The sequence below is a fragment of the Lucilia sericata genome, unplaced genomic scaffold (assembly GCF_015586225.1).
Source record: "Lucilia sericata isolate MDLA Ls3-8-SP2 unplaced genomic scaffold, ASM1558622v1 Contig000804F_arrow, whole genome shotgun sequence".
In the NCBI taxonomy this organism is placed as follows: Eukaryota; Metazoa; Arthropoda; class Insecta; order Diptera; family Calliphoridae; genus Lucilia; species Lucilia sericata.
In genome coordinates, this window is record NW_023994796.1 from 66,164 (window position 1) to 93,269 (window position 27,106).

The 27,106-nt window shown below is 30.0% G+C and overlaps 1 protein-coding gene across 8 annotated transcripts; it reads right to left on the reverse strand.

Moving 5' to 3' along the window:
• Window positions 1-5,408: 5,408 nt before the first annotated feature.
• Window positions 5,409-25,776, reverse strand: LOC119608186 (ubiquitin carboxyl-terminal hydrolase Usp2). Of its 8 annotated transcripts, XM_037962503.1 has the most exons (12): window positions 25,633-25,735; window positions 22,627-22,745; window positions 22,022-22,565; window positions 13,842-14,701; window positions 12,177-13,454; window positions 10,903-11,071; window positions 8,847-8,993; window positions 8,569-8,782; window positions 8,175-8,497; window positions 7,966-8,115; window positions 6,419-6,497; window positions 5,409-6,352 (listed from the first exon to the last, which is right to left on the reverse strand). In XM_037962503.1, the coding sequence occupies exons 4-12, from the start codon at window positions 14,301-14,303 to the stop codon at window positions 6,280-6,282; spliced, it is 2,895 nt and encodes a 964-aa protein (XP_037818431.1). In that variant the 5' UTR covers window positions 14,304-14,701; window positions 22,022-22,565; window positions 22,627-22,745; window positions 25,633-25,735; the 3' UTR covers window positions 5,409-6,279. The 8 variants fall into 8 exon arrangements, with proteins under 8 accessions (XP_037818431.1, XP_037818434.1, XP_037818435.1 ...); XM_037962506.1 differs by lacking the exons at window positions 12,177-13,454; window positions 13,842-14,701 and adding an exon at window positions 18,117-19,055 and having other exon boundaries at window positions 25,633-25,776; XM_037962507.1 differs by lacking the exons at window positions 12,177-13,454; window positions 13,842-14,701 and adding an exon at window positions 18,117-18,813 and having other exon boundaries at window positions 25,633-25,764.
• Between the last annotated feature and the right edge of the window lie 1,330 nt (window positions 25,777-27,106).

Consider the following 27,106-nt stretch of genomic DNA (forward strand, 5'->3'; position numbering starts at 1 on the left):
TTAAAATTTTACACAATTTGCAAATTTTTAAAAATTATTTAAAAAAATTTTATAAAATTTTTCTTATTTGTTTGTTTTTAGTTTTAACAAAAAAAAAAACTATGAAATTTCTAGGAAAAATTTTAGAACTTTTCCTAAAAAACTGGTTCTAGAACTAGAGCAAAGAGAACCACTTCAGATTTTTAAACACTTACTTTGGAACTAGTGATATCGTCATTACTTGTAGAACCCGTTCCTGGGAACATTATTGTGGTTGTAAAAGACTTCCAAAGAGTTTTCAAGGAACTAGTTCTTTGACACTAGTTATTGCTGAATGTTACGCATACTAGTTCCGAAACAACTTCTTAGAATCAGTTTAAAATAAGTGTCAAAAATTTTAAATTCAAAAATTTATTTCTTTTCGAAATTGAAAACTTTTAACAATTTATTTTAAAATTAAAAAACATTTGTACTATTCATGAAAATTTTAAGATTTTTTTAAAATTTCAAACTTTTTTTTAAATTTTCTTTAAAAATTTTTGGTTTTTGAAAATGAAAAACTATATTTTTATGAATCCCTATGATTGTAAGATCGTTTTAAAACATTAAAATTATGTACGAAATTAAGTTCGAATTTTGAAACAAATTTTTAAAATTTCTTCAAAATTTTTATGTTTGAAATCGAAAAATTTTAGAAAATCGATAAATTTTCGAAAAATGTTTAAAATGCTTAAATTGGGGGAAAATATTTAAAAATTTTTAAGTTCGAAATTGTTGAAAAGTTCATTTAAATTTATTGTTTTATGAAAATTCAGTTTCGAAAATTCGAACTTAATTTCGAACATGTCTTAAGAAGTGTATACATATATTTGAAAGTAGATTAAAACTTATGAGAAAGTTTTGAAAATATTTTCAAATTTTTTAAAGTTCGATTTTGCAAATATGATTTCAAATCTCAAGATTTAAAGTTAATTTTAAAGCTTTCAAAATTTTTCAAAACAAAAGTTCGATATTTCAAAATAAATTGATCATGATTTAGAGTTAAAATATTCGAATTTTCGAACATTTCTTAATTCTGAAATTACATTGAAAGCTTAGTTTTGAAAATTCGAAATTAAGTTCGAATTTTCAAACATGTCTTAAGAAGTATATATTTTGAAACTACATTGAAATTAGATCAAAACTTTTGAAAAAGTTTTGAAAATATTTTCAAAATTTTCAAGTTCGAAATTGAAAAATGTAAGAAATTGATTTCAAATTTCATAATTGAGAGTTAATTTTAAAGTTTTCAAAATATTTCAAAATAAAAGTTCGATTATTAAAAACTTTGTACATTGAAATTAAATGAAATAGTTTTGAAAATATTTTCAAAATTTTAAAGTTCGAAATTGAAAAATGTTTGAAATTGATTACAAATATGATTTCAAATCTCATAATCTAGTGTTAATGTTAAAGTTTTCAAAATTTTTCAAAACAAAAGTTCGATATTTCAAAATAAATTGATCATGATTTCGAATTTTCGAACATTTCTTAAAAGCTATAAATTCTGAAATTACATTGAAAACTTAGTTTTGAAAATTCGAAATTAAGTTCGATTTTTTGAACAGAAGTAAATATTTTGAAACTACACTGAAAGCAGATTGAAACTTATGAAAAATTTTTTAAATATTTTCAAAATTTTAAAGTTCGAAATTAGAAAATGTAAGAAATATGTTTTTAAGGGGTTTCGAATAAAACTTCAAATATTCGAATTCGAACTTTTATGTTCAAAATAGATCTTAAATTTGGAAAATTTTTTAAGTTCGAAAATGAAAAATATAAAAAATTGCCTACAAATTCGAAAATTTTAGAAAAATCTTTAAAAAAAAAACTTAATTTCAAGAAAAATTCACAATTTTCAAATTCGAATTTGAAAATGTAAGACATTGTTTTCGAATGAAATTAAAATGAAAACTCAATGATTTGGAGATTATTTAAAAGCTTAAATATTTTTTCGAATATAAGTTACGAAATTTCGAAAATTTCTTTAAAATCTTAATGATTTAGAGATTATAATAACAGCTTTAAAACAAGCTTAAGCTTTTAATCTTTAATCTAGGTATGGATTTAAAATTTTAAAAAATTCATAAAAATGTTCAAACTATTTTCAAAATTAAAGAATGTTTCTAAATTTTTGTATAATTTTCAAACATAATTAAGAATTTTTGTATATAAACTTGAACGAAACAAATAATTTTTTTTTATAAAATTATTTAAAAACTAACAAAGTTGAAAAACATTTTTTTTTTAACACATCACTATTTAACATAAAAATCAACAAAAAACTAAAAAAAACATGTAATTGATTTGTTTCTCTTACATATTTAATATTAAGACTGTTGCTGTTGTAGAGTAATAATTAAAAGGAAGTTGTATGTATGAGTTTGGTTAATTGGTTATGTTTATAATTTTTAGATGATTGTGTTGTTGTTGTTGCCATTTGTTGCAAGTAAACTGTATAAATTACTCTCAAAAATATATGAAATCGCTTGTTATTTTATATATATTTATGTATGTATGTATATAACTGTATGTATATTTATTAAATCTTAATATTTCTGTTTGCATTTCAATAATTACTATTATAGCATTTAAAGTTTTTTTTGTTTATTTTAATTTAACTATGAATGATTTATATTTTGTTTATAAATATATGTACAATAATTTAATGTTAAAGTAGAAAAAAAGAAGAAAACTGTTAAGAAAAAAGTTTGCTGCATATATATTTTAAAATACTAAATAATACTAATTTGCGAATTCCAACAAAAAAATCTTATGAGTAAAAAAAATTTAACTAAAAAATTAAAATGAAAAATTTATAACAAATTTAAGAATTTCTAAAACCATTTCAAAAAAAATAGTAACAAAAATACTTATTAAGGCTTTTTAATGGAGGGAATATGACAAAACACCCAAAAAAACAAAGTGTTTAAAATAATTAAAAATAAATTTGTACTATTTAATTTTAAAAAAATATATATCTACAAAGGCAAACAAAAACTTTTGCCTGGAAAGTGTGTTTTTTATAAACAAAAAATCTAGACCAAAATTTTGTTTGTTTCTTAATCCTTTTAACAATTCTTTACTTCTTTTTTTTTTTCATTGAACATTTAAATTATTGCACATATGTAAGTTAGTCACTAAAAAAAATGTATGCAAAATAAATAAATGAATATTAATTAGGCTCTATCAGTCACTGACGTGAGTGGTATTCGTTACAACACTGTAATTCATATAAATATGTCATACCTATGTAATGTGGTTTTTGTAATTTCCTATTTTGTTTTAATGTATTTAATAAATATATATTAAGTGTGTACCCGTAGTAAAAGACAATCACTAGTTGCTATTACAAATTTGTTTTGAAAATTCGAATTAAAATAAAAATTGGAATTAAAAAAAGAATAATCTGTAATTATAAGAAAATCTAACTAATTTTAAAACTAATTTCGAGAATATTTAAGAGTTTTTATTACTTTTATAAAAACAAAGATATACTTTCATGTGATACGCTAAAAATTTCTGCGAGTTAACATGTGGAGTGATTTTCATGTGAACATTTTTATGAGATTAAAAATTTGTTTTGAATCTTCTAAACTTTATGACAATGACAGAAATTTATGTGAAAAATATTGTTTAAAACAAGCTTTAAACTTAGCAGAAACTTCAAAGTAAAGTTTGAATTTAATTTTGAGTTTTCGAACATGTTTTATGAAATGAGTTAAAACTCTTGAAAATTTTCCAAATTGTTTCTAAAATCTTAAATTGGGCTTTTAAATACAACTAAAACTATATTTTTATAAATCCTCATGATTTAAAGAGTATTTTAAAGCTTTTAAATTTTTTCGAACTTAAGATCGAGTTTTCGAAATTATTTTCGAATTTTTGAACATTACTAGAAAAGGCTATATTTTGAAACTACATTAAAAATAGATTAAGAATCATAAAAAGTTTTGAAAATATTTTCAAAATTTTACAGTTCAAAATTGAAAAATCTAAAAATCTATGTTTTTATGTATCCTCATGATAAAAAATTATTTTAAAGCTTTAAAAATTTTTCGAACTTAAGTTCGAATTTTCGAAATTAAGTTCGAATTTTCGAACATGACTTAAACAGTTTATATTTTGAATCTACATTGAAAGTAGATCAAAAATCATTATAAGTTTTGAAACTATTTTCAAAATTTTAAAGTTCGAAATTGAAAAATGTAAGTAATCGGCCCCAAAATATAACTAAAACTATATTTTTATATATCCTCATGATTTAAATAGCATTTTGAAGCTTTTAAAATTTTTCGAACTTAAGTTCGAATTTTCGAACATGACTTAAAAAGCTTATATTTTAAAACTATATTGAAAGAAGATTAAAAATCATAAAAAGTTTTGAAAATATTTTCAAAATTTTAAAGTTTTGAAATTATTTTCATAATTTTAAAGTTCGAAATTGAAAAATCTTAGGAATCGGCCCCAAAATATAACTAAATCTATAATTTTATGTGTCCTCATGATTTAAAGATTATTTTAAAGCTTTTAAAAATTTTTCGAACTTAAGTTCGACTTTTCGAAATTAATTTCGAATTTTCGAACATGACTTAAAAAGCTTATATTTTGAAACTACATTGAGGATAGATTAAAAATCATAAAAAGTTTTGAAAATTTTTTATAATTTTAAAATTCGAAATTGAAAAATCTAAGAAATCGGCCCCAATTACAACAAAAACTTTATTTTTATGTATCCTCAGGATTTAAGGATTATTCTAAAGCTTTTAAAAATTTTCGTATTGAAAAGTGAAAGAAATTGGTAACAAATATGATTTTAAACCTCAAAATTTAGAAGTTATTTTAAAGTTTTCAAAAATTTTCAAAACAAAAGTTCGATATTTTAAAAAGTAAAGCTTTTACAAAGTAAAGCTTTTAATAAAATTTGATCAGTCATAAAGTTTAGAAAAACGCAATACAAATTCTTTATATTCACTCTAAATAGCAAAATCACTTTTTATAAACAAAAATCAAAATTCTAGCTAAAAAAATAAACATTAAAAAAAATTCCATTAGTTTATTTTAAAACAAATTTTCAAAACTTTATTGTTTATTTCTGTATTCCAAACGAAATATTCATAATTAATTACTAAACTTAATAAAATTTTATTAACACAAATACAAATATTTCATTAGAAATACAGCTATAAACAATTGCTAACATTTTGTGTCAAATTTTTATACTTTAAAATTTATCATGAAGCCAGTTTAACATTATTATTATTAGTTTTGTTTTTGTTTTTTTTTTTTCTTTTGTTCATACAGTAAGTTAGGAGTAAGGAGCAAGAATATTTTATTTTTTCTTTCTTGTTTCAATAATAAATTGTAAGTATTGTTGTAGTGATTTTTTTAATTAAATTTACTTTCCTGACTATCAAAAAATTTGTTCTCATTATTTATTTGCAACGACTAGTTTTGTAATAAATATATAATTTCTATTTATTTCATCAAATTTATCATCATTTTCATAAAAATCTATTTCTATGTCAATTTATTTGTTTGTCATTAATAACTATTAGGATTTTTCTTTTGTTAAACTATGTAATGTAAGTATAAATAACGGTTTCAGCGAGATTTTTTTTTAACAAGGGTCACTAGAGGCCATAAAATAATAACTTAAACTTACACCTTATTTAGCAAAACAAAAAAACATTTTCAAATAATTTTAGGGGAAGGGGATTATAGATAGTCAAAAATATATATAAGTTAACATAAAGATTTAAGAATTTAAGTAAATTTTCCTAGTAGTAAATCAGTTAATCAGCAATACCACTTCACTGCATGAATGGCCGGTTTGTTTATTTCTTCATATATATAGTTGTTGCTTGTTTTTAGTTGTAAATTTTCAAAAAAAAAAAAAAGGAAATATATATATTTTTTGTTAGCACTGGCTTAATTTCTGTTTCTATTTTTTTATTTTTATCAAAGCTCAATTTTTTTTCTTTTCAAATCATTTAATCATTTTGTTGTCCTGTTGAGGTCATTTTGTATTTAAACTGAGTTGCTTGCTTTTATACTCAGTCTGGTTAGTATTTTTTCTTAATTGTAGATTCCTTTTGTTATTTAGAAAAAATTAAATTAAATAAACATTGCTGAGTGATGGAAGTTTCCTTGTTTTTAAATTGTCTACTTTTTTTGTTTGTTGGTTTTGTTTAATATTCTTTTCGTTTTTCTTTTGGGGGGTAATTTTATATGCACGAGGAAGTTTAACATCATAATCACTTACGCACGTTCATAGAACAATATATAGGCACTGGACGAGACAAGATGATGTTCAGACAATGAATCACTCACACTAGAAATAATAAAATTTAAATTTTATGTTTGTAAAGGGTTTGAAGTGGTCAAGAGTTAAACTTACAGATTATCGTTAAATTCATGCCATTTCTTTGAGACAGGATGTTTGCAAATAGCCACATAATGGCCACCAGCTGTTGAGCCTAGAATTGAAAGGAAATGAAATATAATTAATACAATTAAAATTTTAACATAACAAATTATAGCAACAAAAACTATTTGTAAATTCAAAAGAAAAATTCGACTGAAACTAAACATGCAATAATATTACAAATTGTATCAATTGGAATAACTAACTAGATTATAGACTAGACTAGACTAGACTAGACTAGACTAGACTATAGACTAGACTATAGACTAGACTATAGACTACACTATAGACTACACTATAGACTACACTATAGACTAGACTATAGACTAGACTATAGACTAGACTATAGACTAGACTATAGACTAGACTATAGACTAGACTATAGACTAGACTATAGACTAGACTATAGACTAGACTATAGACTAGACTATAGACTAGACTATAGAAGACTAGACTATAGACTAGATTATAGACTAGACTATAGACTAGACTATAGACTAGACTATAGACTAGACTATAGAAGACTAGACTAGACTATAGACTAGACTATAGACTAGACTATAGACTAGACTATAGACTAGACTATAGACTAGACTATAGACTAGACTATAGACTAGACTATAGACTAGACTAGACTAGACTAGACTATAGACTAGACTATAGACTAGACTATAGACTAGACTATAGACTAGACTATAGACTAGACTATAGACTAGACTATAGACTAGACTATAGACTAGACTATAGACTAGACTATAGACTAGACTATAGACTAGACTATAGACTAGACTATAGACTAGACTATAGACTAGACTATAGAAGACTAGACTATAGACTAGACTATAGAAGACTAGACTATAGACTAGACTATAGACTAGACTATAGACTAGACTATAGACTAGACTATAGACTAGACTATAGACTAGACTATAGACTAGACTATAGACTAGACTATAGACTAGACTATAGACTAGACTATAGACTAGACTATAGACTAGACTATAGACTAGACTATAGACTAGACTATAGACTAGACTATAGACTAGGCTATAGACTAGACTATAGACTAGACTATAGACTAGACTATAGACTAGACTATAGACTAAACTATAGACTAGTCTATAGACTAGACTATAGACTAGACTATAGACTAGACTATAGACTAGACTATAGACTAGACTATAGACTAGACTATAGACTAGACTATAGACTAGACTATAGACTAGACTATAGACTAGACTATAGACTAGACTATAGACTAGACTATAGACTAGACTATAGACTAGACTATAGACTAGACTATAGACTAGACTATAGACTAGACTATAGACTACACTATATGGACTATTTTAAAAACTTTAAAGTTTGAAACCAATTTTAAACAGTTCAAAAAGCCCTTGGAAAAAAGGAGACTTTCTGTTATAATTTGTTTAAACTATTTTAAAAATTGCAACGTTAAAATGGATAGATAGACATCAGGAAGAGATTCGGATACAAATGGTATATTACATTAAACTTACCCATATGATTTGAAATGGCATATAAAGAATAGTATTGATTTGAATTGGCATTTGCACCATAGGGACCCATATTCAATTCACGTTCACCCGTTGGAAATTCAACAATATTCGATAATTTACTCCAGCGTGTTTCTGAGAAACGTTTTAAATCTGAAATATTAAAAAAATACAATTAAATATTGATCACATTTTAGCAACAGAACACTTACGTATAACAAGATACTTTGGAAATCGTTGAATTGTAAAACTTTTCGTACATTTCCGCCGTGTTTGACATTTCGAACATGTGGGCATTTCATCACCGTCCAAAACTTCCTCACGTATAAATAAATCAAGACAGGCATCTAATTTGCAACGCGATGAGGAAGGCAGGGGAACACTTAAATCCCAAAAAGGATCAAAAGTAACACTGCTATTGCCGCAGGTGGTACATCTTAATGTACTCTTAAGTTGACCCACAAATAAATCACGTATTAAAGAATTCTCATGACGGCCATACCATTCCCAAGTAAGTTCGGCCTTTTTATTGTCACTGAAAGCAAGAACGAAACATAAATATATAACATTGTTCTATTGAGTAGGAGTAAATAAAATTATTATTACCTTAAGTTATCATCTATTTTTAAATGTTCACCTTTAGTACCACTATTTAGGGCACCATGTAACGAATCCAAAAAGAATCTTAAGAATTCTTGAGCGTCTTGTTGATTGTAATCACTGTACATGCGATGTTTGGCGGAGAAGGATCGTTTTAATTCCATGGGTGTAACACTATTTACATTATTTGTCCACATTTCCTTAATTAATTTGGAAAATTCTGCAAGCGAAAGCATTTATTTATAAATTTTAAATAAATTAAATGAAATGTGTTTCCTTCATACCATATAAAATTTGTTGATCCTTGGACGTTGGCGATTTAGTGGCATTATAATTTCGTAGGAATTTTGTCAATTCATTTGTGTGACTAAGACACTGTATAACCGAGTTCATAAAACATGTATTACCAATATTTCTCAGTCCACATAGTCCTAAAAAAAGTATAAGAATGAAAAAGTTATTTATTTGTTTGAGTTTGAAGGATTTTTTCAGAATTTTATTTTATTCAGTATTAAGACCTCTATTCTCCCTATAAACCATTCGGTTTTTAACGTTTGGAAAGAAATTAAAACAAAATAAAGTTAATAAAATAAAATAACAACAATTTATGACAATTTGAAAATTTTTATAAACAGAGTTGTTTTTAAATAATTTGGAATTCTTTTGACATAAAAAGAGACAATTAATGAAAATTACTAAAAATTGTGAGTGAATGGTTATCTCGGAGAAATACATAACTTCTGCACTGGCCGTAACCTGAAACTATCACCAACGAAGTCTTCAGCAACACTCTACACCACCTGGACGGAGAATGTAAACATGAATTTAGGCGTCGTAGTAGATGAAACCCAAATACTGACTGTGAACCAACCATAGATTTTGGGGATCACCTTTGACAACCTGTTTACCTCCTTAGCTCATGTCACTGGAATTACGCACAGATTGCGAAGTAAAAACAAGGACCTCAAAGCACTAGCCGGCAGCAATTGGGGAATGGACAAAGAAATCTTGTTTGCTACCTGTAAAACAATTACCCGGTCAATGGTCAATTATGCTGCTCCAGTGTTGTCTCGTTCGCGGAGTGATACCCAGTGGAGACATGTTCAAAGCTGCCAAAATGCTGCCCTACGGAACGGGCTGAATGTAAATAACATCCACCACCACAACACCACCTTCACAAGCAAAGAAACGTCCTCCCAATCAAGCAATATAATGTCATGCTGACTAAACAGTTCCTCCTGGGATGTCACCGGAGGAGTATTCCCAACTTTAACATCACACAGTTGGATGCTATGAAAATATCTGCAGGATCCCTTGGGTAATTCGTGTACAGCAGCTTTGAACGCCATTCATAGAGACGCCCTCAATACCGCGGTTTCAAGTTATCACATGAATGTCTTGGAGGTCGCCCACCGTCTAGAGAAGAACCTGCTGCGGAAAACAAGAGTTGCTCTGGCACAACTGAGATGCTTGTACATGGACCGCCTTATCCATATTCAAAAATTGCCACCTGATTTCTTCATTGAAGATTAAAGGGGCGATAGTAGACCATTCTCAAGGCTACACAGTGGATGAAAAAGACCACCGTGAGATAGGCCAACACGGCAGGTACTCACGTAAAGCGCTTTGACATTCGGCACAACTGAGATCAGATGTAGCAACGCCTACTGGTTACGGATTGACCGTGCCGTCCCAAATATATGACCAGCATGTGAACAGAATCTCCATGATAACCACCACATATTCAACTGTTCAGCCTACCCTACTCTACTTAGACTAATGCATTTATGCACTAACCCTGTAGAAGTATCCCAATTGCTTGGCTTGGATCTAAATACAGAAACCCCTTATTAAAAGTTATATAGTTTAAGCTGTTACAAAAACAACTAAAAATTTGATATTTTTTTCAATTCTATATTTCGCTAATTGTTCAGCTCCAACAAGATTCCCAAGATTTTATATAAAAATAAAACAAAAGTGTATTTCGAATTTATTAGAGATGAAGATCTCTTTTTATTTAAACCAAAATATTACCTCGTAGAAGTAGATGGTTTTGTAAATGTAATTGCACGTAGTGCTTGTGTCGTAGACAAATCAAAAGTGATTTATAATGTCAAACGAAACAAGCATAAATTTGGTGGCAAACAATATTTAAGCACCGTTAGCGGTTACTCGTTAGAATATTCCAACAAAGTTGCAAAAAAAGGGAAGCTTTATAGGATTCTAACGTTGTTATAAATAGTGTTTCAAAAAGGTAGTTAAATCAATTTTAACTTAAACACTAATAGAATTTTAACTCATTTTCATTTGGGCCTTAATTTAACATTCTATTAAACTCACCTTCAGTTTCCTCATCACTTGCTGTTGATTTCTTATTTTCGTCTGTATTATTATGAGACGACGTTGAGGAAGTTAATAGGGCTGATCTTGAGCTGTCCCTATCATAGTAACGAGATGAAGTCGGTGAAGCCGGCGGTAGAACACTACGTAAAGTTGCGGAACTGCGAACCTAATTAAGCATAATAACAATTTATTAAAACAAAACATCAATAAAATTAATTTGCACAATCTTTTTCCAAAAAAAAAAAAAAAAAAAAAAAAAAACACAAAAAATAAAAGCAAATTAAAATCTATAGAAAAAAAGTTAATAAAAAATTAGAAAAAAAAGCCAACAATAAAAACGTAAAACATTACAAATTATAAAAGCATAAGTAGTGATTATCAAATAATAACAAAATTGGCACAATTTCTACCTCGATGCGAGTTAAGAAGAAAGTGTAAGGAAATCAAGGGAAATTTAAGAGGGCAAGGTTAAACAAATGTGTTTGTTGTTGGTGTTTCAAAACAAAGTGTCTACATTACGTGTATGAGTGTGATATTAAAAAAGCAAACAGAAACTACAATGAAAACAATTTTAACAAATTAAATAAACATAAAAATATAACAACAACAAAAAAGCATGCAAAAGTACACAAATTAAAAAATAAAACAAAAACATAAGAGAGAGAATACGACCACCCAACCGAAAGCATTTTTCAAAAAGATCATGAGGCGACAAACGCCCACTAATTTGCGACCAGAAAATATTGTGAAAAGAAAAATAAATAAAAATATAAAATGTGCCTAAACTCTAGAGAGCAGACAAATATTTTAATGAAAAAAATAAAACAACAAACAAAAATTCCTACTAATTAAACAAAACAATATTGGTGCTAAGGAAAATGTTCTTAAAGTTTTAAATTATTAAAAATCTTGTAAAATAAATTACAAAATAATATACGGTGATATTTGCTGTGGGTGATTATTAAAATGAAAATGATGATACAAAGGCGAATTAAATTGAGAGTATTGTAAAAAAAATTATATGTAGTTAAAATGTTTAAATAAAAGATAGTTTTTTATTTTTAATCAAAAAAAATACAAATATACATTTCAATCATGAATCTAAACCGTTTAATAAGTACAATTTCCTTTTCTTTTATTCAACATTTTCAACTACATATCTTTTTTTTTTTTTTTGAAGAAATAAAATTTAAAAATTGATTTTTTTTTTTTTTTTTTTTGGGGGGGGGGGGGGTTGTAAATTTTGTTTCATTTGCTGAAGGTGAACTTACACTGTTGTCGTCTGTGTTATTACAAAGACCACCGGATATGGAGGTTAATTTCTTTTTGCTCACATCACCATCTACAGAACTGGACAGTCCTGTATATGATGAATCCGTTTCCGTTTGGACATAATGTTTACTCGATTTCAGTGGCAGACTACCAGTACTACTCGGACTACTGCTTAACGCATGATGATGATGGTGATGATGATGACGAGCCGTAGCCGATGATACAGCAGCCGAGGCATTTGGATAAATACTAGTTATTACTTTGCCCGCCGTCGAGCCAGAACTGCGATAAGGTGTACGAGTTAGAGAGCCTCCACCGCCTCCACTCGTTAGTCGCAGATTACAATTGTCTAAATCACTGCTGTGCCGATGATGTTGCAGATTACTAGTACTGCCGCTGCCACTGTGTGAACGCAGCGTTACGGAACTAAGGGGTAAACGTTTCTGTTCACTATAACTATTGAACTTTTCAATGGACGCTCGAATACTATTCGAGTCAATGGCCGTTTCACTGCGTCTATCGGTGGTGGCTGATGAGGGTAAACTACCATTAGCATATTTATAGTTGTTGACTTTTTCAAAAACCAAACTATTACCCGATGACGAGGAAGAGCAGGTGCCTGTGGTAGACGATGTGGAACATATTATTGTTGACTTTGGTCTAACGCGACTTTTCGATACGCCAGAACTATGCGAATGATTTAAGCAACAACGTGGCTGTTCACATTTACGTTCGGACATCATGGGTCCTGTTGCGGGCTGTTCATCACTATCGATGAATTTAATGTCGTCTTGATCCAAAGACGTCTGCATATTGTTATTACCGGAATTTGTTATACTATTTAAGCTACTATTGCTACCGTTATTGTTGTTATTATTACTTTGGTTTGGGGACGAAGACGACGATGCTGACGACAATGCGCCACTAGCAGAATTTGAAACTGATGCCGCTGATGTGGTAGCGCCACTACGATGCACCAAAGGTTTCACTGTGGTACGTGATAATAATTTTGCCGAATTATATGAAGAATTTGTTGTCGTATAGACTGATGTGGGTTTTTTTAAAGCTGTTGTATTGGAGGTGCCAGGTGTTGAAGACGATGTGGATGATGATGATAATGATGTGGCTGTGGCAGATGATAATCCTTTAAACTGGCTACCAGAATAGTCTGCCTTATTGATAGATGTGGCAACCGCTGTGGTTGTTCCCAAATGACTCCCATTACCAGTTCGTCGCATCCCATTTATTGTGGCAGCTAAAGCTGCAGACTTCCCTGGCTATAAACGTGTATGTTTTGTTATTTTTATGTACTTATTTAACACTAATTTCAAACACCAAATTTAAAGTTCGAAAAAAAAAAACGTTGTGCTATTCTGTTAGATTAACATTAGGGATATTTTAACTTTAACTTTACTATACTAAAATTGAAATTTGAACGGAAAAAGCCAAGAATAGTTTAAACAAATTTTTAAGGCAAGAATTAAAGTATTATTTCTTATAGAAATGAAATAAGTTTCTCTTAATTTCTTTCACTTTTTATACCTTAACTCTATATAGAATTGTGCCAACTTATCTTGTCTATAAGTTTCTCTTCTATTGCAAATTGAAATGTTTGAAATTTGTTTTTAAGTTAGATTTTTCTTTTGACACCTTGAAATGCTTACCAAATTATTGTTAGTCGTGGAAAATTTATTAATAAAACTATTGTTGTAACGACGATTATCAACCACAGCTGGTAAAAAATTCTTATGTAACGTTTTATTTTCACTCGTAGAGGGTTTATACACTTGAGCATGGGCCAGTTCACATTCGGCTTTTAGAAAATTTTGATCTTTGAATTCTTGGACTAAGAAAAAATGTTGATTTGCTTCTCTTACAGGATTGGAATTTGTTGTTCTGTCGTTAGTTTTAGACGGGCTCGCTGTAGCGTTTGTTGCTTTTGTGGAATGTATTGATTTGGTTTTCGTTGCTGAATCGGTTGCTGGATTTTTAATATTATTTTTAAGTGTTGTCGCCGTTTGTTTTGTGTTTCTTACAGCAGTTTGTGGTTTAACTACAGGATCACATCTTTGCTTGAGTGATGGAAATTTTTGAAAATTATTTCTTGTTTTTTTAACATCTATCATTATTTAATTATTTAAAATAAACATTTTATAATTTTTTTATTATTGTTTGTATTTATTTTGTCTATACTTTTTTTGCTTCCTTTACATATTGTTTATTCACTTTTTTTATTATTTATTTTGTTAAGGTGTTGTTGCTGTGGCATTATTTGCAAAACATACATATACAAACATTTATATGTAAATAATAAATCACTTGGTTACAATTTTGGCGGTATAACATTAAACTATTCCCCTTTTCACTGAACTTTTCTTATTAATTTATTAAGTTTATTATTTAAGTAAATTTGTAAAAACACTTTAATTCGTAATCCTAAGCTGTTAATTATTAGAGTCTTTTTTTGTGTTTATGTTTGTTTTGTTTAACAAGCTAGTATATTGTAGGACCTGTAAAAAATTAGCTGGAAAAGGAAAAATTTGTTAGAAAATGATGATGATGAAATATGATAATTGTTAGTTAAAAAGTGTGATTTTATGATGTATAATGGGAAAATGTCCAAATATAATAATTCACTGATGTCTATATCAGTAGATAAGGAAAACTTTTTGGGAACTTGGGTAAAAACTATGAATTTTTCAGTTTGCCATAAAACGAGAAAAATTATAAGCGAAGTAAAAAATTCAAATTATATTTAAGAAGGGTGGATTTATAGTTCTTAATAATACATTTCGTATTGTTTAATAACACTACATTAGACCATGGAGATAACATTTTATGTTTTCTCCTATGTCCAGTTCTATAAAAGTAACCATAGAAATAATAATTCAATTTATTTACATATTATTTAAGAACTGAACTAGAACTGAACTAGAACTGAACTAGAACTGAACTAGAACTGAACTAGAACTGAACTAGAACTGAACTAGAACTGAACTAGAACTGAACTAGAACTGAACTTGAACTGAACTAGAACTGAACTAAAACTGAACTAGAACTGAACTAGAACTGAACTAGAACTGAACTAGAACTGAACTAGAACTGAACTAGAACTGAACTAGAACTGAACTAGAACTGAACTAGAACTGAACTAGAACTGAACTAGAACTGAACTAGAACTGAACTAGAACTGAACTAGAACTGAACTAGAACTGAACTAGAACTGAACTAGAACTGAACTAGAACTGAACTAGAACTGAACTAGAACTGAACTAGAACTGAACTAGAACTGAACTAGAACTAGACTGAACTAGAACTGAACTAGAACTGAACTAGAACTGAACTAGAACTGAACTAGAACTGAACTAGAACTGAACTAGAACTGAACTAGAACTGAACTAGAACTGAACTAGAACTGAACTAGAACTGAACTAGAACTGAACTAGAACTGAACTAGAACTGAACTAGAACTGAACTAGAACTGAACTAGAACTGAACTAGAACTGAACTAGAACTGAACTAGAACTGAACTAGAACTGAACTAGAACTGAACTAGAACTGAACTAGAACTGAACTAGAACTGAACTAGAACTGAACTAGAACTGAACTAGAACTGAACTAGAACTGAACTAGAACTGAACTAGAACTGAACTAGAACTGAACTAGAACTGAACTAGAACTGAACTAGAACTGAACCAGAACTGAACTAGAACTGAACTGAACTAGAACTGAACTAGAACTGAACTAGAACTGAACTAGAACTGAACTAGAACTGAACTAGAACTGAACTAGAACTGAACTAACTGAACTAGAACTGAACTAGAACTGAACTAGAACTGAACTAGAACTGAACTAGAACTGAACTAGAACTGAACTAGAACTGAACTAGAACTGAACTAGAACTGAACTAGAACTGAACTAGAACTGAACTAGAACTGAACTAGAACTGAACTAGAACTGAACTAGAACTGAACTAGAACTGAACTAGAACTGAACTAGAACTGAACTAGAACTGAACTAGAACTGAACTAGAACTGAACTAGAACTGAACTAGAACTGAACTAGAACTGAACTAGAACTGAACTAGAACTGAACTAGAACTGAACTAGAACTGAACTAACTGAACTAGAACTGAACTAGAACTGAACTAGAACTGAACTAGAACTGAACTAGAACTGAACTAGAACTGAACTAGAACTGAACTAGAACTGAACTTGAACTGAACTAGAACTGAACTAGAACTGAACTAGAACTGAACTAGAACTGAACTAGAACTGAACTAGAACTGAACTAGAACTGAACTAGAACTGAACTAGAACTGAACTAGAACTGAACTAGAACTGAACTAGAACTGAACTAGAACTGAACTAGAACTGAACTAGAACTGAACTAGAACTGAACTAGAACTGAACTAGAACTGAACTAGAACTGAACTAGAACTGAACTAGAACTGAACTAGACTGAACTAGAACTGAAACTAAACTGAACTAGAACTGAACTAGAACTGAACTAGAACTGAACTAGAAGAACTGAACTAGAACTGAACTAGAACTGAACTAGAACTGAACTAGAACTGAACTAGAACTGAACTAGAACTGAACTAGAACTGAACTAGAACTGAACTAGAACTGAACTAGAACTGAACTAGAACTGAACTAGAACTGAACTAGAACTGAACTAGAACTGAACTAGAACTGAACTAGAACTGAACTAGAACTGAACTAGAACTGAACTAGAACTGAACTAGAACTGAACTAGAACTGAACTAGAACTGAACTAGAACTGAACTAGAACTGAACTAGAACTGAACTAGAACTGAACTAGAACTGAACTAGAACTGAACTAGAACTGAACTAGAACTGAACTAGAACTGAACTAGAACTGAACTAGAACTGAACTAGAACTGAACTAGAACTGAACTAGAACTGAACTAAACTGAACTAGAACTGAACTAGAACTGAACTAGAACTGAACTAGAACTGAACTAGAACTGAACTAGAACTGAACTAGAACTGAACTAGAACTGAACTAGAACTGAACTAGAACTGAAACTAGAACTGAACTAGAACTGAACTAGAACTGAACTAGAACTGAACTAGAACTGAACTAGAACTGAACTAGAACTGAACTAGAACTGACCTAGAACTGAACTAGAACTGAACTAGAACTTGAACTAGAATTGAACTAGAACTGAACTAGAACTGAACTAGAACTGAACTAGAACTGAACTAGAACTGAACTAGAACTGAACTAGAACTGAACTAGAACTGAACTAGAACTGAACTAGAACTGAACTAGAATGAACTAGAACTGAACTAGAACTGAACTAGAACTGAACTAGAACTGAACTAGAACTGAACTAGAACTGAACTAGAACTGAACTAGAACTGAACTAGAACTGAACTAGAACTGAACTAGAACTGAACTAGACCATAAATCTCAACAAATCATTATTTCTCCATTAAAATTATTTACTTAATTTTTGTACTAAATTACCTATGAATCTAAAAACAAATGTTATGAAATCGTTACCAAAAATATGTAGCAGAACTTAATTTCACCTTTAAAAAAATATTTTCTCATCAAAAAATCAATCTAATTACTCTCAAAACGTCCCTAAAAATCTTTTTAAGCCAAACCATTTTTTTAAACAAAAGCAAAATTTCAAACAATCATCATAGGCACGTGCAAAGCCCATATTACAAAATTTTTAACTACATGTTTGCTGGTTGTACAACACACTTTCTGTAAGTGTGCGTGCATGTTGTGTTAGTTGCAGTCATGCACTTGGTTAGAATGCATCTTATGTATTTAGGTTTATGGGTTAGTTGCCGGGTTAGGTGGTATATTTGTTTCACATGTAAGAAAAAAAACCGCTCAGCCATATTTCAGTCATAATTATAGGACGTTGTTGGCTTTTATTTGGCGTTAATTATTACCTTGCTTGTATCGGTGTCTTCCAATTCATTATTTTCATCTGTTTTATTCTTACTACTATAACTGTTGATTTCTAAGTCGGGAACAATGGTTTCATGGGATGAGGACGTTTTTAATTTACTACTACTACCACTCTTTGTTATGCTTGAGGCAGATGACACTCCCAATGTTGCGTTATTCTCTATTTCCGGCTTGGGCTCGGAAATTTTTAATTTATTAAGTTTAACATAAGCCACAGTATCGATGCCATTGCTGGTGGCTGTAGATGTTGCTGCAGTTGATGAGGAAAACGATGGAGATGGTGATATATCCGTATTGTATTTCTTTCTGGTTTCAGTACCACTAGTTCCATTTTGTAAGGGCTTTTTGTCTTCATCATTTACTTTGGATTTGCGCAAACGAGTACTACGTAGGGTAAAAGTAGCAGTTGGTATATCATCAGTGCTGTCTGATGTATTAAGATTTGAGTTTGAATTGGCAGCACTTATACGACCGGATATTGAAGATCTAGTACCACTTGTAGATCTACGGATAGATGAAGAAGCTGCGGCAACATTATCTGTTTCATCTGAATCATTGCGACTATATATACGACTATAGCGATTAGTGCGGGGTCGATCCAAAGTGATGTTAGCTGTTATATCACCAACTGTCGCACGTCTCTCCTCTAAATCGGTGCCGGCTTCATTGAGCGAAGATCTAGAACCAGAATCCAATTGAGTATTTGGTTTATAATGAGCCGGACTATATTTTTCATAAAGGTCCAGACCAGAAGTGGCAACTAAACGCGCCAGGGATGACGATGAACATGAGCCTGACAAACGTTTAGAATCTCTACTGCTGCCACCGCCAGTTTCTGAACCAGAAGGCGGTTTCTTCGTTACCGCCTTATCTTTAGAGTCTTTATTCAATATATCCGAGGCTTTGCTACGTCTGTTCACCTTCATTTTTCACATTTCATAATTTGGTTATTTTTATTTTTCAAATTTATTTTGATTGGTGGAAATGGATTTGTTTTTTGTTTTCGGGTTTTATAAAGTTCATCATATGTGTGTTGGTTGGTAGTATTGATGATGTTTTGGGTTTTACACAAAATTAAAAAATTTCGTACGATGTCACAACATTTTGAAATATTTACACAATGGTTCCGAAAATTACAAGAGTAGTTTTTGTTTTATAAGATGAGTATACATGATACAATTACAACAAGTGGTAAAATAATGATAATCATGATGGAGATGATCAGTAGTAGCAGCAATTGATGATGTATTTAAATATGTTCCAAACATTACAGGTTTGAATATAATAAGATGAAAATATGTTTATCGTTAAAGATTGTCATATGAAGAAAACTGTGATTTATTTAAATTTAATAGAATAATTTTAATGCAATACCTACAACAACCTTAACTATATTTCCTTTTTTATTTTTTAATGTGTTCAGTGAATAACTTGATTTAAATAAATAAATAAATAACCGTACATTGTAACCTATCGAATACTAACAACATAATTTTATCATTTTTTGTAATTTAACTTGATTATATTTGATGTTCCCTTAACTTAATGATTACTTCATGTTATAATTTTTATATAGGTTAATAAAAAAATAGTAGCTTAATTTTACTCTTTACAATCGGGCCACTTTAAGTTAAGTTTTTAAGTTATGTAACCTTTCGTATGATATTTTAAATCAGAATTTTTATTTTTTTTTTTTTTTTTGTACTTTTAACCAAATACGACTGCTAGAAAAAGCTATTTTATGATTAAAATTAAAAAGAACAGAACTAGAACTGAACTAGAACTGAACTAGAACAGAACTAGAACAGAACTAGAACAGAACTAGAACTGAACTAGAACTGAACTAGAACTGAACTAGAACTGAACGAACTAAACTGAACTAGAACTGAACTAGAACTGAACTAGAACTGAACTAGAACTGAACTAGAACTGAACTAGAACTGAACTAGAACTGAACTAGAACTGAACTAGAACTGAACTAGAACTAGAACTGAACTAGAACTGAACTAGAACTGAAACTAGAACTGAACTAGAACTGAACTAGAACTGAACTAGAACTGAACTAGAACTGAACTAGAACTGAACTAGAACTGAACTAGAACTGAACTAGAACTGAACTAGAACTGAACTAGAACTGAACTAGAACTGAACTAGAACTGAACTAGAACTGAACTAGAACTGAACTAAACTGAACTAGAACTGAACTAGAACTGAACTAGAACTGAACTAGAACTGAAACTAGAACTGAACTAGAACTGAACTAGAACTGAACTAGAACTGAACTAGAACTGAACTAGAACTGAACTAGAACTGAACTAGAACTGAACTAGAACTGAACTAGAACTGAACTAGAACTGAACTAGAACTGAACTAGAACTGAACTAGAACTGAACTAGAACTGAACTAGAACTGAATAGAACTGAACTAGAACTGAACTAGAACTGAACTAGAACTGAACTAGAACTGAACTAGAACTGAACTAGAACTGAACTAGAACTGAACTAGAACTGAACTAGAACTGAACTAGAACTGAACTAGAACTGAACTAGAACTGAACTAGACTGAACTAGACTGAACTAGAACTGAACTAGAACTGAACTAGAACTGAACTAGAACTGAACTAGAACTGAACTAGAACTGAACTAGAACTGAACTAGAACTGAACTAGAACTGAACTAGAACTGAACTAGAACTGAACTAGAACTGAACTAGAACTGAACTAGAACTGAACTAGAACTGAACTAGAACTGAACTAGAACTGAACTAGAACTGAACTAGAACTGAACTAGAACTGAACTAGAACTGAACTAGAACTGAACTAGAACTGAACTAGAACTGAACTAGAACTGAACTAGAACTGAACTAGAACTGAACTAGAACTGAACTAGAACTGAACTAGAACTGAACTAGAACTGAACTAGAATGAACTAGAACTGAACTAGAACTGAACTAGAAACTGAACTAGAACTGAACTAGAACTGAACTAGAACTGAAACTAGAACTAAGCTGAACTAGAACTGAACTAGAACTGAACTAGAACTGAACTAGAACTGAACTAGAACTGAACTAGAACTGAACTAGAACTGAACTAGAACTGAACTAGAACTGAACTAGAACTGTACTAGAACTGAAATAGAACTCAATTAGTTTTGAACTATGACTGAACAGAAATTAAACTAGAACTGAAATAATTATTATGCATAATATAAAAATAACTCACAAATCTTCAGAGTACGAGTGTGTTAATGATACCATGTATTATTTTTGTATATAAAAAAAGAAATTGTGTACTTTGACAAAAATAATTATAAATACTATTTAGTTTTTACAAAAATGTTGAATGAATTACAATATTATTTCATACAAAAAAATAACAATCAGTTCATTAACAAATACTTATTAACAAAAACCAACTCACAATTTGGTGTATTTTGAAGGGGTTTAGTTAATGTTGGAAGGATAACTAGCACAATATACATGACTTTTGCATAAGTGTTTGATATTGGATATAATTAACAGAAATGCATGATTACTGTAGCCAGAGTATTTTTGAGTAAATCTAAAACAGCCCTTATTGGTTTAATATGAAATCTGTGAGTTTTGAATTTAAATTCTATAATGCACAAGAAACTTTTAATTCACAATGTTAGGAAAAAGAGTTTCATATCAAACTAATGTGTGTGTGTGTTGTGCATGGATTATGTGTGAGATCATCAGTTACCAGAAATCAATAGGAAAAACCTCAAAAGCTTGTATCACAAAATTCCAAAGATAGGTTCATATATAGTAGTATAATATTTATATAAATATGTAGATATGTTGATAAACATATTTGAATAAGTAGTTAAACGTATATGTTTAACATTAATAATTAATAATTACTCACTCCATATCGGCTGAGCGTAGTTGTATCATAACTGCTGCCGCCTGTTGAGCCTAACGAAGAAAATGTACTGCGATAGGTACCGACACCAGTAGAACCACCAGTTAAAACAGAACCTGTCGAACGGTAATTCGAATAAGAACGTGGCGAATAGGATGAATAAGAACTAGAGCCCAAATAACTGCTGGGACTGTACGACGAAGAGGATGAGGTTAGTTTTGATAGACTACTAGCACGATCTAAATACGATTTATAGCCACTGCTGGTGCGATCGGTAATTGAGGACCTTGAAGCTGAATCTGATGAACCGCTAACACCAGTTGACGACGACGAAGTTGACGAGCCGTAGATGTTGCCACTGGCTGAAGTTGATGATCGGCGTGGCGATATCGAAACCGGCATATTAAAAACGTCAACGTTTAAACAATTATAAGTCTGTTTTAATACGCTTCTTTAAGGCGTATTTTTATGCTGATATATTTTCAATTTGTTAGTTAATATAACAAGAAAGTAGAGTTTATAATATATGTAATATGTTGCTTCGTTTCTGTAAAAGAAAATATTAATATAATTTTTAATACATTTAATATAAAATTTATAATATTTACCCTTAATTTCCCTCATGGGTGTGGTACTTTTCTCATTTAGTTGCTATTCTTCTTACATACTTGATATTGAATTTAAGTGTTGTTTAGTTATTAATCGTTTCGAGAACAAAACCTGAAAACTATAGAACAAGATGAATTTTAATTATATATCTTACAAAGACCTAAGTTATTGAATACTACTAACTAATTGAACTTTAATTAAGATTTTATATACATAAACCTTAAGTAAATCGTTCGATCAGTTCAGTTTTTTATATATTGCTGGTATTATAAAGATTACTAACTGATTGATTATTCATTTATGTATATATTTATAAATTTATTAACCAACAATATTCTAAATTTGTTTAAAAAATTAAGTTTTATTAGCTAATTCAAACAAAATGTTTGAATTTAAATAACTTTTAGCAATTGACCACTTCAAAAGTTCATTCATACATAGATGTAAATAAAAAATATGTTTTTATTTTTCACACACATTTCACCGTTTTACCAAATTAGGCTAATTACTTTTAATTACTCCAAATAGCAAACATTTCAAATAGGACACAATAGAATAAAAATAAAAAGAATGAAAAGAAACATCTTAATTAATGATACTATATAGCACATTTTGATTTTTGGATCAAGACAGACAAAAAAATATATCAGATATTTATTTTTAGATGCAAAGGAAAACCACTATGCGACCAAGAAAAATTAAATAAATACACAGATGGACAGACATACAAATTTCAGAAAATAAAATTGTGTGTATGCAAACATCACCACCAGAACGACGAATGTACGAATATGTAATATATAGATTTGTACCGTATATTCTCATTCTCCGATCAAGATGATTATAATGATGATGATCATCATTCAACATTCATTGTCAAATATCAAACAACCAAACAATTCTTTTTTCATTAATTAGTAAAAGAGAGAGAGAGAGTGCTGCAAATAGAGCTGCCAGTTTAGAAATATGTAGTTTATTTTCAAAATATTTGGACTAGGGCTAACAAGTTTAGAAAAGTTTAATGAACTTTTGTAGTAGATTTACTGGCAATATTAAGGTTAACATAAGTTACAAATATTTGACATGCCTTTGAACAAACTGTTCATACCTATATTCTGTAGATTTATAAGAAGTTGATTTTTAGATATGGGCCAGGGAAGTTCTAAACATACGATCGGTTGTTTGGACAAGAACAATCCTTTAATCCAACTCTACTTAACTTTCGTAATTTTTCCCCATTTTTTTATTTTATTTGCTTAGATTCTATCTTATTTAGACGATTTTCTAAGTTCGGATGGAACATACATGTTCCAGTGACGGCGTTCAAGGACTGGGTAACTATCTTACAACAGCGCGTTACCCTAACGCTGAGAGAAGCAGTTAACTACATTATTTGTGCACTAATTAAACATTCAGGCCCTTGGCACTGCTTCCAACTACCTTAACCTTAAAAATAAATGTATGACACGTTACCCCAATGGTCACAAACTCACCAACCAAAAATGAGCCTGCAATGGACAAGAGTATTATCTTTCTCATGAATATGAAACAATAAACTATGTACCACATATTGCTACAGCCATTGCCATGACAGGATGAATAATCTTTAGTTGTTATACATCACTTAAAAGTCAATTGCGAGTGTATAAAAACCTTCACATACTATTCTTATGCAGGTGAAGTTAATTACATACTTGGAATAAGAAACTAACTCTTCTTATGCTTCACTTTAATTTCTGTGAAATTTAATGCAATATCCCGTTTTGAAGCTTAAAATCAGTTTGGGCAATATTGACCCATATGACTAGGATTTAAGTGGTTTATTATCCAAAATAACCTTAAGAACAAATAAAAGGACAAGATACCTTCGGCACCTGTTCAAATTCAATAAATATCGATTTTTGCCACTTTATTATTTAATCTTGGAATTGTTAATAAGTTTTATTATTGGTAAAAACATAAACAAAACCCAAAATTGTTTTAAATAATTCCAAAAACAAAAACATTTTGCAACTTTTTATTGTTTTTGTAATGTACTATTGATTTTTTCTTTTAAAACTTTGCATTTGGGATTTGTTAGCACTACGTTTGGGAGACCTCATAAATTTTTTTCTGGCAGCTCTGTCACTCACGTAAGGAAAATTGTTTTTCTTTTATTTTTTTTTAAATAGATCTCATTTTTCACTGCATATTTCACAAGTTTTTTTTTTCAACATTCCTTCTTTTTTGATAATATTTTGCACTTTTTTGTGTTTTATTGAATTTTTATTTATTTAATTTTTCTCTCAAATTTTCAGCATTTTTATCGCACGTTTTGTTGTTGTTGAAAAGTCAAATCAAATCATAAAAAAATCTATTTTTAAAGTGAGCGATTCACGAATTACGCAAAATGAAAACATTTTTGTTTTTTCACTTAAAATGGAAAATTTATAAAAAAGGTGTAAAAAAAGTTAATTATCATTTGTATTATCATTGAAGATTGTAGGAATATTATGAAAACACGTTAGTTTTTTTAATAATTGTGTTATTATCATAATGATGACGAAAACAAACCAACCGACCAGCCTGGCTGGCTGGCTAAGTGCCCAAGTGGTAACAGGAAAAAGAGTCAGCAGTGGGGTGGTGTTGGTTGGTAGTTGTACTTGATAGTGGTGGTAATGATGATGATGATGATATTGTTAGTGATGATGGTGGTGGTAATAATTGTGGGTTGGTTGATTGGTTGCGATGGCAATACAACAACAACATACTACTACGAGTATTTGCTACGAGTCTCTCGTAACACATTATGATTTCAATAATAATGACGTTAATTTGATGATGAGGTCGGCAGGCTGGTTGGTTGGTTGAATGGTGGCTCTGCTTGCTGTCGTCGTCGTAGTAGTAGTGGTAATAGTCGAGGTCGTCTGCTCTCAATTTGGTTAAATCACTAATATTTTTTTATTCATTCACTTTTTTTCACATTTATTAGCGTTAAATAACTTTTGTTTTTGTTAAAAACTTACTTTAAAGTTATTAAATTGCAATTAAAATTGATGATTTTTAAGTTTATTTTTAGAGCAGTGAAAATTTCTGCGAATATATTTTTTTCTACTTCTCGCCAGTGATGGTAATTTTATGATTTTCCTGTTAAGTCTAGCGATTTCGAATTTATTTTGCAGTGTTGTTAAAACTGTGATTTTTAAAAGATAACTTTTTTATAGCGTTTTTAAAATCGTTGACATTGAATATCGGTAATTTGCAATTTGAGTTTTTTGAATTGATTTCTGCCGTTAAGACTTTTTTCAAATAGATTTATTTTCAATAAAATTAATTAGTTTTGTTTCTGTTAACGTTTTTATGCATATCTTTAATTTTTATTTTTTTTGGCGATTTTTATACCCTACACCACTTTAGTGGGGAGGGTATATTGGATTTGTGCTGATGTTTGTAACATACAAAAATATTCGTCCTAGACCCACCTTAAAGTATACCAATCGGCTTAGAATCGTTTTCTGAGTCGATTAAGCTATGTCCGTCCGTCCGTCTGGCTGGCTGGCTGTCCATGTAAACCTTGTGCGCAAGCTACAGGTCGCAATTTTCAAGATAATTGGATGAAATTTGGGACGCACGTTTTATTTGATCCAAGGACGAAGCCTATTGAAAATGGTTAAAATCGGTCCATTATTTCACCTAGCCGCCATAGAACAGAACCCCCCGAAAAGGGCTTCTGAGCTCGTAATTATGTTAAATATACAGATATATCGATAAAATACGGCACAACTAAGTTTTATAGACGTCTTGATGACCCTGCCAAATTTCATAAAGATCGGACCCCATTTGACCCTAGCTCCCATACAAAGTCCCCTTCAGAAAATTACTTGAATGTCCCAAATTAACATATAAACACAAATATCGCGATGAAATTCAGCACAATAAAATATTATGTAAATATAAATATATTCACAAAATTTTATCAGGCTTGGTCCATATTTGCCCCTAGCCCCCATATAAAACCTCTTTCAGAAAATTAGTTTTTCATCCATAAATTGCTTAAATGTATCGGAACAAGGGAATATTGAAGATAAATGCTTTATTATGAAAAATAAATCACATTTAATATTCATAACTGGTGTAGGGTATCATATGGTCGGCCACGCCCGACTATACTTTCTTACTTGTTTTATTTAATAGAAATTTTATGATTTCATACATTCCAATAAGAATTGTTCCAATACAGTAGATTATATTTAAGTTTTGTTTCAGATTCTTAATAAACCCTTCACCATCCGGAGAAGGGCATATATAAGTTTGCATTCCGTTTATAATTTCGACAATATAATTTTCCAATCCTATAGAGTATATATGTACATATTCTAAATCGTTATAGATAACAGAGTCGATTTAGCTATGTTCGTCCGTATGTATGTTGAAATCAGTTTTCTGAAGATTGCAGATGTTTGCGAGACCCGAATCTTCAATGATTCTATATAACATGCT

What these genes read in the sequence shown, in the direction of transcription:
- LOC119608186 (XM_037962503.1), bottom strand. Translation starts at nt 14,303, where the DNA reads ATGATAGATGTTAAAAAAACAAGAAATAATTTTCAAAAATTTCCATCA. An exon ending in CCACGACTAACAATAATTTG is followed by an intron (nt 13,455 to 13,841) that starts GTAAGCATTTCA and finishes ACACGTTTATAG; the next exon opens with CCAGGGAAGTCTGCAGCTTT. An exon ending in GGATCAACAAATTTTATATG is followed by an intron (nt 8,783 to 8,846) that starts GTATGAAGGAAA and finishes TTTCGCTTGCAG; the next exon opens with AATTTTCCAAATTAATTAAG.